Raw genomic sequence first — 16,324 nt, 5'->3', positions numbered from 1 at the left:
CAAATTTTTATCATAGGTTCATGAATGGTTTTTCTTTTCTTCCTTTCTGCTTATTTTCAAAATTTTCTATAATTAATGTTTATCGTAATTGTAGCAAGAAAAAAGTATATCTTTTAAAATAAAGAGGGAAAACATATTAATTTTAAACAAACATACTTACCAGATCTCTGTGAAGCACCCAATTTGCATGGAGGTAATGGATACCATCAAGAATCTGATAAAGTAATGATTTAACCATAGATCTTGGCAACTGCATGGGCTTTTTATTTGCTTTTGATGCACGGTGAAACTTAATAATATGCTAAAAATAAAAAAATACTGTAATAACACATAGTCTTTGTCTATGTCAATAATACATAAATAAGACTGTAATAAGTTCTCTATATTTTAAAAAATACTTATTAAAGGCCAATAATGACACAAAGAACAATAATTTGAATAACAAGGCCAACCAATAAAATGGAATTGATATTGGGGGTGAATGTGACAGTTTTAATGGGGTATAATGACTAGATTTACAGAAATCACTAACATTTTCATTAAATAGGACCAAAGGGTTCAAAAGGGTTGATATTTAAAAGCCTACTTGAAAATAGTACTAGTTATAGTCTCTACTGACAAAATGAAAGATTAAAGAGAAAAAAAACTGTAAATCTTTACTATTCTATAAAAAGTTAGCACATAGTGCATTTGAGTATCACACTGACTACATGTATATTTGTTTTTTTGGGTTTTTTTTCTTTTTTTAAAAAAATATTTTTATTGATTTTTTTTTTACAGAGAGGAAGGGAAAGGGATAGAGAGTCAGACACATCGATAAGAGAGAACCATCGATCAGCTGCCTCCTGCACACTCCCCATTAGGGATGTGCCCGCAACCAAGGTACATGTCCTTGACCGGAATCGAACCTGGGACCCTTCAGTTCGTAGGCTGACGCTCTATCCCAGCCGAGGGCAAACTACGGCCCGCGGGCCAGATCCGGCCGTTTAAAATGAATAAAACTAAAAAAAAAAAGACCGTACCCTTTTATGTAATGATGTTTACTTTGAATTTATATTAGTTCACACAAACACTCCATCCATGCTTTTGTTCCGGCCCTCCGGTCCAGTTTAAGAACCCATTGTGGCCCTCGAGTCAAAAAGTTTGCCCACCCCTGCTCTATCCACTGAGCCAAACCGGTCAGGGCAATGTATATTTGAATTGTAAAGTTCCACCTTCTTTTGGCACATAATGAAATTAGGAGATATTTCTAATAGTTACTGGAAAGAAAGGAGGAGAGAAAAATGGGAATTTACTTTTTAAATAAATATATTGGATCATCATAATCCAATTTTTATGTCCACATGTCATATTGTGTATTATAAAAGTACTAGAGGCCCGATGTATGAAATTCATGCAAGGGGCTCAGCCCTCGAAGCCCCAGCTTCGTCCGGAAGGTCATCCGGAAGGATGTCCGGGAGGTCGTTCAGCAATCCAGTCTAATTAGCATATTACACTTTTATTATTATAGAAGATTGAGTGACAGGAATGAAATTCTACTTGCCTCCCACACCATCATCTCCACCTTCCTCTCCACCCCACCCCTGTCCATAACATGCCAAAATGGATACTGAATATCCATGAAAAGAATGGAGGAAAAGAATGGAGGTTCTTATCAATATCTGCAGTAATAGCATTAACTCTGAAAGTTACTTCAAGACCCCTAAGTTGTTAAAGTTATTCCTAAACAGATTTGTAACTGACATATATTACAAAACACACTATATTAAGTCAAAATTTTATTATCCAAAATTTGAACTTACTGCCAAGTTTGAATTTTTTTACTTTTAGAAGCTCCTCAGATAATATGTTTAAATGCCCTGAATCCTAACTTTAAAAGTTTGGAATTGGAATTAGAATTTTTATCTTCCATTATATATTGATAAAACACCCCTAATATTTGTAAAACTGCATACATACTTCTATTTGGAGGAGTCGGTTTTAAATGAGAAGATGCTGAAAGAAGTTAACCTTATCTTAGAAAGGGAAACAAACTATTTATAAGTACATAATTCCTTAAATTTGAACTACTGTGTGTAACACAAAAGAGAGCAAAATTCACTAGACGTATTAGTAAACTACCATTAATTATTTGCATAAAAGTACAATCTCCCACTCATTAGCATTGTGGGAAGGGAAATTTCTGGTTATTACAAATACTATCTTCTTAGTAAAATAAGATGATCATGTGTATTGCTCAAATTCTTTTAAATCTTCGTTTATATTTATTTATTTATTTATTTTTTTAAATATATTTTATTGATTTTTTTACAGAGAGGAAGGTGAGAGGGATAGAGGGTTAGAAACATTGATGAGAGAGAAACATCAATCAGCTGCCTCCTGCACATGCCCCCCTACTGAGGATGTGCCCGCAACCAAGGCACATGCCCCTGACCGGAATCGAACCAGGGACCCTTCAGTCCGCAGGCCGACGCTCTATCCACTGAGCCAAACCGGTTCGGGCCGTTTATATTTATTATGTTTGTTTTGAACTACGATCAACAAAGCAAGTTGTCCTTTGTGTGAATTAGCAATAGGTAGTGCATCCATTTATTTCTCTGTTCCTATATAAAAGTTCTAAAAAGAAAGTGATTCTAGACTTACCCACAAATCATGTTCTGCATAGTCAAACAGCAGCCACACCTTCCTGTCACTGTGAGAAAGGAACACCTTCTGCAATGCGATCACATTGGGGTGCTTCAATTCTCGCAAAAGCTGCAGGCAAGAGGAAGAGATGAGTCACTATTCTGTTAACGAGGGGAGAATGATGAATTTATAACTTCAAAATGCAATTTTTGCACGTTTAGACAATCCAGATAAGCAAAATAAAAGAAAAAATACCACTCAAAAATACCATTACTCAGAGATAAGCTCTGTCAACATCTTGGTGCATATCTTTCCAATCCATTTTCTGTGTGTGTGTGTGTGTGTGTGTGTTTGTTTTAAATGAGGCCATTTTAAAATGGTAAAATGTGAAATAGTAAACAAAAGTATTATCATATCACGAAATAATTAAATATATTTTGATATGTGCATTTTTTTTACTATAAGAAAAGCTTCTTGAGAGGCAGGAATTGTGTATTAACATTGTTTATATCCACCCTAGACAGAATATACTCAATAAATATTTGACAAAAGAAGGAAAGATAATTTAACAAGTCCTTCACTCATCCATGTGTAGAGCGTGTAGTCCTTCAGTTTTTAGAAAAGTAGTGAGTATAAGGGAATGACTCTCATACCCACTGATAAAAATTGGTGTGAAATGGTCCTATAAATAGAGCAAAGGAATAGGACTTCACAAAATAGAAGCTTCAAGATGGACTCCGATAATGACAAGGAAAGACAGACCAAACCAGCAAGTGAAAAGTTAGCATTGGCACATATATAAGAGGCAGATGCTTCATTAAATATTTAACAACAATAACATTAGCTGCTCAAAGTAAGAGCCCGATAAATATGCCTGTCTCAGACTATCCTTAACTAGGGTTCAGATTAAACAGGTACAGAGAAACATACTCAATTTGAATAATATATTGAATGCCATTTAAATCTAAAACTCTATGGTGCACAGAAAACCTGATGTTCAGTGTAATAAAAATACCTTGACCAAAACCAAACACCTAGAAAGAGAAGAGATTTGCTTTTCAACAGATCTGCCTGGTTCCTAAGTCCATGCTTTTTCCACTATGGCTGAAGTTTGTGTCTTCAAAGCCCAGAACGTAGTAAGGAAAACATACAGACAGATCAACGAGGCAGAAAAAAATAAACTGCTTATCCATTCTAGTAACTTTAAATGAGTAAAGCATACCTTAAGTGCCTGTGCTGGAAACATGTAAAAAAAAATCTTCTAAACTCCATCCTAGGGAACTTTTATAGACTATTTCCCAGTTGCCTAATTCTTTACTACTTTCAATGATAGATTTCCTAGTTCCTCAATTCTCTCATTTTGGCTCTGCACCTCAGCTCTTTCTCTTCACCTATACCTTGACAACCTTGCTGGAAAGTGTCCTATCATCTATGATCTGAACAGGATTCCTGAATATGACTCCCTGGGTTCTCCCTCCAACACACGTGCCCTGGAACACAGCTAAGAGGTAATAGCTGGGATAGGCTGGGCTGCACCTAGCCAGCCATCCACTTTTTACAGCTAGTCTCTGTATTTCCTGTGGATCTAAGTGGGGAAAAGGAACTGGAAGAGAAATGACCAAGGAAGACCTAATAGTCCTCCCTTGGTGGGGAGGGAGACAGGGGTGATTAGATGGATGTTGGTTCAGCTATCAGCTTCTATTTCTGTTTCCACTGCCTAAGAAATGTTAAGTAACCCTACTTCTTGCTTCAGATGCAAATGTTAAACATAAAATGCTCCTAACTGATGATTGAATCAAAGACAGTGACATTTTGGAGGGATGCAGAGTTTACTCAGTTTTCTGCTTTTGAATATTTTTGGCTCCCAGACTCGGTAGAGTACTATGCATGTTTAATGACCCCACTTGCAGTACTTGGATCCTGGTAAGAGGCCTTGCTCTGGGCATGACTAGTCTCCCTTTCTTTCTGACTCCTTGGCATTGGTCAACTAAGACAGTTTGACTTTATTAAGTCCCTACCCAAAATATGTTCTCTTTGCTGCCTGCAATGGAAGGGAAGTTGAAACTCACTTCTGCATCTAAACCAGGCTATTAAAACACCAAATGTTAGCATAGAGCCTAAACCCCACATGTCTGGGAGAGAGGCTATCACATGGAGCAACATGTAATCAATACCTCTAGAAAATTATGTTTTCTATAATTATAATTTGTTGATACCTTTACAGTGAGTCTACCTTAAGCCCCATGTGTAGACATTATCGTGAATAGGTAATACATTTACATGGTTCAAAACTCAAAATTATATAAAAGGACAGATTGAGATGTCTCGTTACCACTTCTGCTCCCAGTGACCTCAGTCCCTCCTGCCTCCTAGATTAGCAATTTTCAACCTTTTTCATCTCATGATACACATACACTAATAAAAATCCGTGGCACACCAAAAGGTGTATTTTTTTTGTTGATCTGACAAAAAAATAGGTATAATTTTGATTCATTCACACCAGATGCCTGCTGTTGTCATTTTCTTTTATTTGACAATCTAAGGGAAAAGAGTCAGTGCCCCTGACTAAATAGTCAGGTACTGCATGTTTTAAAATTTCTGCAGCACACTGGTGGAAAAATCGCTGTCCTAGATAACAATTTTTATTAATTGTTTGCTAATCCTTCCTATGTTTCTTTATCCAAACAATATATAAATATATTTTTTTGCCTGCCTTATTTACACACAAGATAGCATTTTACCTTTTTTACTTAATCTTGGAAATCTCTCAATATCAGTAAAATATTAGTACTAGAAATCTTTCTAGTTCTTCCAGCTGCATGGTATTTCTAGGTCACCATTTTTTTTTATTGTGGTAAAATATACGTAACATAAAATTTACCATTTTAACCATTTTTGAGTATATGCTTCAGTAGCATTTAAGTACATTGACACTTCGTGCAACCATCACTAGCCTTTCTATCCTTTCTCCAAAATTTTTTCATTATCTCAAACTGAAACTTTGTACCTTAAACATCTCCCTTTTCCCAGCCCCTGGTAACCACTGTTCTACTGTCTCTCATAAATTTGATGGTGTGAAGTAAAGAGCAGAAACATAGCTCTAACTAGCTCAGGGTGAGATATTTAACCTGGTGTAGAAACTGAAACCTGGGTACTATGAGGGCATTTCCTGAAAGGGCTGTGAATCCAATAAATGCTACAAAATCCTAAAGAAAATTATATACAGGAAGAGGGGACCAAGAGGAACACACCTGAGGAACTAAAGTGGATATTAATCCAATCAATGGTTATTTTCAAGGCTGGTGTACTCATAAAATGTTAGGCCCTAAACAACTTCCACACAAAATTAGAGTCCTTACCCCTACTTACTAAAACAAAAAAATTAAAAAGTAAATTCCTTTACCACTATTTACTGAAGAAACAAAAACGGTAAACAATATACATGTTCAATAATAAGAAAACTGTTAAGTAAATTATGGTATAACCACATATTGTAGCCTCAAATATATACGCTGAGGAAGTTTTTAGATCCATTAGAAAAGACTTGGGCTATCATTTTGTGATGTAATATAAAAAGACAACAAAATATAAATGTTTATAAAATAGGAAATTTAATAAGACATTAATATAGTTACCCGAGTGGTGGGATTATGTGTGATCTTTCTGTTTTCCTATTTTACAAGTTTTCTACAATGAGCATTACTCTTATAATTTACACAAACCCCCCAAAAGACAGCCCTTTCTCTCCAGAAATTTACCTGCTGAGATAATATATCACTGCACTAACAGCTTCTCAGGCAGTTACACCAAGAAAGGAGATGATTAGACTGCTACTTTCCTTAATTCTTTATTTCACCAATGGACTTTAATCTCTTGTCACACAAATATTTGTTCAACATGACATCTTACAACTATAAATGTTTTAATCACATCTAAACAGGAGTTAAGTATAGCATCATTTTCCTTGAACAATCCCACACTAAATGACAACATTTCCTGTGCCAGATATTCACAGAGTACTAATGTGATCCCAGAGGAGCCTAAGGAAGAATGTACAGTGAACATGCCAAAGTTTTATCTGATTCCCCATTCAGGGTATTTGACTATAAAAAGTGTCTAATTTTCACTGTCCTAAATATATAATAATAATCTAAAGTTACAATCCTAAACTTTTTCCTCTAAAGCACTATTTAGGATCCTGACTGAATTTGGGGAGCCTTGTAATAGATTAACATTTACAGAATTCATTTGTATAATTATCTGCACATTTTCCTCCACTTTCATCCCCATTTTCTGTTCTCTGATGTCCTCATGGGTTCCAGATTCCTTTTCTAGGGTATCTGAATGGAGAGTCCTCTTATACTTCAATAACTCACTTATCTCAAAGTAAATCAAATTTTCTATTTTTATTAGATCTGTTACAAGTAAAACTATGATCCATTTAAGAAAGCACTGAGCATATCATTTTTTAAAAAACCCTATGCCACCCATACCACCAAAAATGAAAATAAATGAAGCAGTGTATTTTATGGTAAATAGATTTACTTAACTACAAAATTCCCCAATATTCCTAAACTGAAATTCCCTAGTATTCCTAAACTGAAACTTAAGAATTAGCATTTTGAAACCTGACACTTATTTTTTTCCACACTTGTGACAGGCCTTTTGGAAGCTAGTCTTTACAAGCACATAATAATACATTATAACCTTCCAGCAGATGGCACTCATACCCTGAAAAGGGGTCTATAAAACAGTAACCCAGTCGTGGTTCAAAGTGGCCTTACATTTTTTGCTTTATTTTACTTTAGTGATACTGTTTAGGTACGGAGTCATAATTTTCAAGCAGGTCTATGTTCCCCATTGTCACCCAGTAGATGTGACAATGAGGTAGCAGGTTTAATGCAAAAAGTACAGGTTTTAGAACTCAGAGACCTGAGTTTGAGTCCTGACTTAATAGTTGTATGACATATGATTGCATTATATGTGGAATCTAAAGAACAAAATTAATGAACAAACAGAATTGAAATAGACTCATAGACACAGAGAACAGACAGGTAGTTGCCAGAGGGGAGAGAGGTTGGGGGACTGAGACAAAAAGGTGAAGGGATTAAGGAGTACAAATTGGTAGTTACAAAATAGTCATGAAGATGTAAAGTGCAGCACTATGAATATAGTCAATATTGTAATAACTATGTGTGGTATCAGGTGGATACTGGAAATATTGGAGAGAACACTTTATAAAATATGACTGTCTAAATACTATGCTGTATGCCTGAAACTAATACAAAATAATACTGAATGTAAAGTGTAATTAAAAAAGAAAAATATTTTAAATAGGACTAATTTATTACTACTTCTAAGACACCTTCCCTGAAACTCCTAGTCAGAAATGGGTGTGTGTCTTCTGTATTTCCATCCATACTGTATTTCCCTTAACATTGCCACTAACTGCATAAATTTATGACAAAGTTTAATTATTTATCTTCCCTAATAGATTGTAAGGTCCTAGAGTGCAGGCGTTATGTCTGCCATCTCTACATTTCCACTGTCTTGTACAAGCCAGACATCTGGTAGGTGTTCAACAAATGCTGCAGAATTAATGAGATCTATCTCCTATCTCTTCTAAAACATCCTATATTGATATCAAATTGTCTTGCTAAAATAAAAAGTCTGATCATGTTAGCTCTCCCATTCCAAAATCTTAAATGACTTCAAAGTTAAAACTCTTAAACAGAACACTCAAAACCACCCTGGCCAGTGAGGCTCAGTTGGTTCAGTGTCATCCAATGCACCAAAAGATCACGGATTCAATTCCTGACCAGGGCACCAAACCAAAAAAAAACAACATTCTAAGCCATCCACCCCAAAGGCTAAATCCATTTTTCCTACAAATAACTTTTTAGGGGGGAAGTAGGCTGAAACTCAAGATAAAACTGCTTAGTAATCCTAACATTTTAACCCAAAATGAGGCAGGTGTATAAGATACGAGTTAAGGACCAATGAGTTTTGCTCTGACAAAGGGGAATATCATACCTAGCATATGTTGTGGCCTTCACCTTAAGGATACACCCTATGTAATCATCATGAATAAGCTCCCAAGGTCTCCACTGCACAGAATTCTACCCATTATCTCCCATAAGGCCTTGCCCTAGAACTCAGAGACCTGAGTTTGAGTTAGGGTATATCCACATACTGTAGCCTGTAGGATGAGGCAGAAGTGTGATAGAAAATACCCAGGAAAGAAAGATTGGGGGGGGGGGGGGGGGGGGGGAGAAGGGAGGGAGGGGAGGGAGGAAAAGAAAATACCCAGCAGGTAACAATGATTTTTTTTTAAAAAAGGTCAAAATGTATTAATCAACATTTGAGTGCCCAGCATATTCCAGGCACAGGGAGATCAAAGAGGAGACAGATTAAACAAATAATTTTAAAATTATAATTATGATGAGGTTACTAAGAAAAATACAGAATATGACATACAATAGAAATAACCTAGTCTGAAAAGTCAAAGGAGATGCTCCTAATGAAGAGGAAAATGAGAATCACAGAGCCTCAACCAGCAAGAAAGTATACTAGAGCAGGTTATTCTCATCACGTCATGAATACACTAATTCTAAAAACTCCTTCACCATTCATCTTGTAGGAGCAAATATCAAATGAAATCCTTACTTTATTCTAAATTTGCTATGGCAGATGTCTATCACTAGGTAATAGAGCACATCTTTTTTTCTTTCCAGATGAATATTTATAAAACCACCTAGCACAGGACCTGCAAAGCAAGCACTCAACAAGTTTTGTTGAATGAGAAAATGAAAGCAATAGTACATGAAATATGGCTTTTATGTAAATATGTTGGTGAAACGATATTCCACATTGAAAGAATGTTAATTTCAAAACTGTGGTTATCTTTTATATATAAGAAATGTTCAAACAAGATTAAGAATGTTCAAGGAATTTAATAAGTCTGAATAATAACTTGAAGCTGGTAATTGATTAAGCAAAATAAAGTAGTAAGCTATTTGGTTTTACACCTAATCCAGACCATTATAACTTTTATTTCTAAAATATACAGTTGACATTTTCTTTAGTAAAAACAGGCAAACAAGTAGCCCTGGAATTCACACCCACACCCACACCCCTAGACCATCACACATACACACACAGACCATCACACATACACGCACACACACCCCTAGACCATGACACACACACAAACACACACACACCTAGACCATCACACACACACACCATGCTGGAGAATCTACAGGGAGAGGTAAGAGCTTTGCTTTCTGAAGGAACTTGTCTAGTACATGCTGGATGCTCCACTCTTAAGAATGACTGGAATTATGGTCTCACACCCCAGCTCTGAAACTACAAGGAACTAACATTTACAATTCAAACCTAAGGATTTTGATTAATTATTAATTGCTAAATTACCAGTGCCAATAACTGAACGTGTTTCACATCACTATGCTGCTACAGAAGATAAACACAGTGAAGTCAAGGCTTAAATAAATTAATCATTTATAGTTCCTGAAGACCTCATAGGAATTTTAACCATAGTAACAAGAAAAGTTACTTTATGATCTGACCAAAATACAATCCAGGAAATGTCTACTGCATTGTTTCCATTAAGCAGAAAATCCACTTTGTTCCTAATCTGCTAAGAAACCTTTATATACACATTATAAGAAAATACAGGAGAAACCAAGATGGCGGCATAGGTAAACATGGGAGTTTGCTGCCTCGAACAACCACTTCAAAAATACAACTAAAAGACGGAACAGACATCATCCAGAACCACAGGAAAGCTGGCTGAGTGGATGTTCTACAACTAGGAGGAAAGAGAAAAGCATACCGAGGCTCAGAGGAGGCGCAGTGCTGAAGTAAAATACTAAGGTTCGGAGTGCATGTGGAGCGGGCTGGAGGCTGAGGGCGCGGTAGTTTTCAATCGGGAGGGAGTCTCAGGCTCTGAGCTCCAGTTCCGGGCGAGTCTCTAAGGACCCAGACTCATACGGGAGAAGCGGGACTGTCTGGCATCGCTCAGAACCCTAGGGCAGCTTTCTCTCCGTGGGGCTTGCAGCGACTACTGGAACACTGAGAAGCAGAGCCTCTGAGGGCAAGACTGAGAGCAGCCATAATTGCTAACCCCGCCCTGTTGATCCGTGGGACCCGCCCCGCCCAAGCCCTGCAGGGAGGCTTTTGCTGGATAGCCTCAGGCAAAGGCTGGATTAGCACCTCCCTAGAGATCCAGGAGCCAGGAAGCCCAGAGGTCAGAGTGGGACCATCCAGCTTTAAGCTCCGTGGAACCATAAAAGACATACTCAGGAGGCAGACTCAGTGAGCACCAAAGCCCCATCGAAGCAAGTCTAGCCCCAGAGGGGTGTCTCCAGCACAGAAGTTCTCCCACCACAGACACAGCTGATTCTCACAGCCAACTGACCTGGAGGTCAATTCCTCACAGTGATAACTACAACAATCAAGGCTTAACCACAACAAGACTGTGCACAAAGCCCACAAGGGGGTGCACCAAGAGTGTCTACCTTAGGTAATTGGGACACTTAGCACAGAAAGGCACTCTATCGACACAGCGAAGCATAAAAAAATGCCGAGACAAAGAAACAGGACACAAACGACAGAATTGGAGGAAAGCAAACTGTTGGATATAGAGTTCAAAACCACACTTTTAAGGTCTTTAAAGAACTGTTTAGAAGCCCTCGAAAAGACTGGTAAGACCGCCGATAAATGTAGTGAGATCCTCAAGAAATCTAATGAGACCCTCGATGTTGTGATAAAGGACCAACTAGAAATTAAGCATACACTGACTGAAATAAAGAATATTATACAGACTCCCAACAGCAGACCAGAGGGTCGCAAGGATCAAGTCAAAGATTTGAAATACGAAGAAGCAAAAAACACCCAACCGGAAAAGCAAAATGAAAAAAGAATCCAAAAATATGAAGATAGTGTAAGGAGCCTCTGGGACAGCTTCAAGCGTACCAACATCCGAATTATAGGGGTGCCAGAAGATGAGAGAGAGCAAGATATTGAAAACCTATTTGAAGAAATAATGACAGAAAACTTCCCCTACCTGGTGAAAGGAATAGACTTCCAAGTCCAGGAAGCACAGAGAACCCCAAACAAAAGGAATCCAAAGAGGACCACACCAAGACACATCATAATTAAAATGCCAAGAGCAAAAGACAAAGAGAGAATCCTAAAAGCAGCAAGAGAAAGAAAATCAGTTACCTACAAGGGAGTACCCATACGACTGTCAGCTGATTTCTCAACAGAAACTTTGCAGGCCAGAAGGGAATGGCAAGAAATATTCAAAGTGATGAATACCAAGAACCTACAACCAAGACTACTTTATCCAGCAAAGCTATCATTCAGAAGTGAAGGCCAGATAAAGAGCTTCACAGATAAGAAAAAGCTAAAGGAGTTCATCACCACCAAACCAGTATTATATGAAATGCTGAAAGGTATCCTGTAAGAAGAGGAAGAAGAAGAAAAAGGTAAAGATACAAATTATGAACAACAAATACACATCTATCAACAAGTGAATCTAAAAATCAAGTGAATAAATAATCTGATGAACTGGTGATTGTAATAGAATCAGGGACATAGAAAGGGAATGGACTGACTATTCTTGGGGGGGGGCGGGGAGAAAGGGGTGTGGGGGTGAGTGAAGAGATTAGACAACAATCGTGCACCTATGGATGAGGACAGTGGGTGGGGAGTGAGGGCAGAGGGTGGAGTTGGAACTGGGTGGAGGGGAGTTATGGTGGGAAAAAAGAGTAACTAATGTAATAATCTGAACAATAAAGATTTAATTTAAAAAATAAAATAAAAAAATAAAAATAAATTAAAAAAAAAAAAGAAAATACAGAAGGGAGTGAGTTTCCACAATGAAATAAATGATTTCTTTTCTATTAAACATCTACTAGATTTAATCAATAAAAGCTAAATATTTCCACTAAGAGTGTTAACTTTAATTTTTTAAAAAGAGCTTCAGTGTGACATGCAGCTTTTCTGTAAATGTTAGACAATGATTAGGAAAAAAAACTAGAAATCACTATAATAATGAAAACTAATTCATAATACTTTAACTTTCCATAATTTTGTGTTTAGCAGAGCACATATGCAAAAATAGCATTAACTTTAAAGTAAACTTCCCATGTTAAGCGAAATAAGTCAGACAGAAAAAGTCAAGAACCATATGATTTCACTCATATGTGGGATATGAAACTGAAAGCAACAACTGAACAAACAAACAAACAAAAAGTCATAGACAGACAACAGGATGGCGGTTAACAGAAGGAAGGGATTGGGTCGTAGTAAAGGGTAAGGGGGCAGTGTCTAAAGATTTGACTTTGGGTACTGGCACAAAACACAATATACAGATGATGTATCATAGACTTCTATACTTGAAATCTATATAATTTTATTTTATTTTTTTTTTTTTAATTTTTCTCTTAAAGTATTACAAAGGGTATTACATAAGTATCCTTTCCCCCCCCCCCCTTGACAAACCCCTACCCTCCCTTACCCCCCAGTGTCTTATGTCCATTAGTTATGCTTATATGCATGCATACAAGTCCTTCGGTTGATCTCTTACTCCCCTCCCTCCTGTCCCCCAACTCTCTCTGGCCTTCCCACTGCAGTTTGACAATCAGTTTGAGGCAGCTCTGCCTCTGTATCTATTATTGTTCAAAAGTTTGTAATGGTCTTTATTATCCATGAATGAGTGAGATCATGTGGTATTTTTCCTTCATTGACTGGCTTGTTTCACTTAGCATAATGCTCTCCAGTTCCATCCATGATGTTGCAAATGGTAGGAGTTCCTTCTTTTTAACAGCAGCATAGTATTCCATCGTGTAGATGTACCACAGCTTTCTAATCCATTCATCTACTGATGGGCACTTAGGCTGTTTCCAGATCTTAGCTATGGTGAATTGTGCTGCTATGAACATCTGGGTGCATATATCCTTTCTGATTGGTGTTTCTGGTTTCTTGGGATATATTCCTAGGAGTGGGATCACAGGGTCAAATGGGAGTTCCATTTCCAATTTTTTGAGGAACCTCCATACTGCCTTCCATAGTGGCTGCACCAGTCTGCATTCCCACCAGCAGTGCACAAGTGTTCCTTTTTCTCCACATCCTCTCCAGCACTTGTCGTTTGTTGATTTGTTGATGATGGCCATTCTGACAGGTGTGAGATGGTACCTCATTGTTGTTTTGATTTGCATCTCTCGGATGATTAGTGACTTTGAGCATGTTTTCATATGTCTCTTGGCTTTCTGAATGTCCTCTTTTGAAAGGTGTCTATTTAGATCCTTTGCCCATTTTTTGATTGGATTGTTTATCTTCTTTTTGTTAAGTTGTATGAGTTCCCTATAAATTTTGGAGATTAAGCCCTTATCAGATATGACGTTGGCAAATATGTTTTCCCACGAGGTGGGTTTTCTTGTTGTTTTGTTGATGGTTTCTTTTGCTGTGCAGAAGCTTTTTATTTTGATGTAGTCCCATTTGTTCAGTTTCTCTTTAGTTTCAACTGCCCTAGGAGCTGTATCAGTGAAGAAATTGTTTTGGCATATGTCTGAGATTTTGCTGCCTTTGTATTCTTCTAGAATTTTTATGGTTTCCTGTCGTACATTTAAGTCCTTTATCCATTTTGAGTTTATTCTTGTGTATGGTGTAAGTTGGTGGTCTAGTTTCATTTTCTTGCATATGTCTGTCCAATTTTCCCAACACCATTTATTGAAGAGACTATCTTGGCTCCATTGTATGTTCATGCCTCCTTTGTCAAAAATTAATTGAGCATATTGGTTCGGGCTAATTTCTGGACTCTCTATTCTATTCCACTGATCTATATGCCTGTTCTTGTGCCAGTACCAGGCAGTTTTGAGAACAGTGGCTTTGTAATACAGCTTGATATCTGGCATTGAGATCCCACCTACTTTGTTCTTTCTCAGGATCGTTGCAGCTATTCTGGGTCTTTTTTTATTCCAGATGAATTTTTGGAGAGTTCGTTCTAGATCTGTGAAGAAGGCCATTGGTATTTTAATGGGAAGTGCGTTGAATGTATAGATTGCTTTGGGTAGTATGGACATTTTAATGATGTTGATTCTACCAATCCAAGAACATGGTATGTTCTTCCATCTGTTTATGTCTTCCTCTATCTCTTTTTTCAACGTCCTGTAGTTTTCTGAGTAGAGGTTTTTAACCTCTTTAGTTAAGTTTATTCCTAGGTATCTTAATTTTTTTGGTGCGATGGTAAATGGGATTGTTTTTCTGATCTCCCTTTCTGAAAGTTCACTATTGGTGTATAGAAATGCCTCAGATTTCTTGGGGTTAATTTTGTATCCTGCTACATTGCCAAATTCATGTATTAAGTCTAGTAGCTTTTTGATGGAGTCTCTAGGGTTTTGTATGTATAATATCATGTCATCTGCAAATAAGGACAGTTTTACTTCCTCTTTTCCAATTTGGATGCCTTTTATTCCTTCTTCTTGCCGAATTGCAATGGCTAATACTTCCAGTACTATGTTGAACAGGAGTGGTGAGAGTGGGCATCCCTGTCTTGTTCCTGTTCTTAGGGGAAATGGTGTTAGTTTTTGTCCATTGAGTATGATGTTGGCTGTGGGCCTGTCATATATGGCTTTTATTATGTTGAGGTATGATCCTTCTATTCCCACCTTTCTGAGAGTTTTTATCAAAAATGGGTGTTGGATTTTGTCGAATGCTTTTTCTGCATCAATTGATATGACCATGTGGTTTTTTTCTTTCAATTTGTTTATGTGATGTATCACATTTATTGATTTACGGATGTTGTACCATCCTTGCATCTCTGGGATGAATCCTACTTGGTCATGGTGTATGATCCTTCTGATGTACTGCTGGATCCGATTTGCTAAGATTTTGTTGAGGATTTTGGCATCTATGTTCATGAGGGATATTGGCCTGTAATTCTCTTTCATTGTGATGTCTTTACCTGGTTTTGGTATTAGGGTGATGCTGGCTTCATAGAATGAGCTTGGAAGCGTTCCTTCCTCTTGAATTTTTTGTAGTAGTCTGAGGAGGGTAGGTTTTAGTTCTTCCTTGAATGTTTGGTAGAACTCCCCTGTGAAGCCGTCTGGCCCTGGGCTTTTGTTTGCTGGAAGCTTTCTGATGACTGCTTCAATTTCTTCCATAGTTATTGGCCTATTGAGGTTTTTAGATTCTTCCTGATTGAGTTTTGGAATGTTGTATTTTTCTAGGAATTTGTCCATTTCCTCCAGGTTGTCCAGTTTGTTGGAGTAGAGTTGCTCGTAGTATTGTTTAACAATCATTTGTATTTCTGTGGGGTCTGTTGTTATTTCGCCTCTATCATTTCTGATTTGGTTTATTTGGGACCTCTCTCTTTGCTTCTTGGTGAGCCTGGCTAGGGGTTTGTCAATCTTGTTTATCCTTTCAAAGAACCAGCTCTTGGTTTCATTGATTTTCTGTATTGTTTTTTTGGTCTCTATTTCATTGATTTCTGCTCTAATCTTTATTATCTCCTTCCTTCTGCTCACTCTGGGGTTTTCTTGTTGCTCTCTTTCTAATTCTTTGAGTTGTAGAGTTAGATGATTGACTACCATTTTTTCTTGTTTTTTGAGATAGGCCTGTAGAGCTATAAACTTTCCTCTCAGGACTGCTTTCATTGTGTCCCAGAGGTTTT

General features: G+C 37.3%; 1 protein-coding gene across 3 annotated transcripts in view; it reads right to left on the bottom strand.

Annotated features, from left to right (window-relative positions):
• Positions 1-16,324, bottom strand: part of CDK19 (cyclin dependent kinase 19) — a 125,632-nt gene that overhangs the window by 48,368 nt on the left and 60,940 nt on the right. For 2 of the 3 annotated variants that reach the window (XM_070417908.1, XM_070417910.1), the window contains exons 3-4: positions 2,644-2,754; positions 161-301 (exon numbers count right to left, since the gene is read on the bottom strand). In XM_070417908.1, coding sequence (XP_070274009.1) covers positions 161-301; positions 2,644-2,754 — 252 coding nt within the window. The remainder of the gene's footprint in view (positions 1-160; positions 302-2,643; positions 2,755-16,324) is intronic. The other variant, XM_070417909.1, reaches the window with a different exon arrangement.

This window comes from Myotis yumanensis, unplaced genomic scaffold (genome assembly GCF_028538775.1).
Source record: "Myotis yumanensis isolate MYYU_CA2020_CCGP unplaced genomic scaffold, mMyoYum1.0.hap1 SCAF_6, whole genome shotgun sequence".
Taxonomy (NCBI): Eukaryota; Metazoa; Chordata; class Mammalia; order Chiroptera; family Vespertilionidae; genus Myotis; species Myotis yumanensis.
Note: the sequence above shows the minus strand (reverse complement) of the source record. Positions and strands in the feature narration are given on the sequence as shown.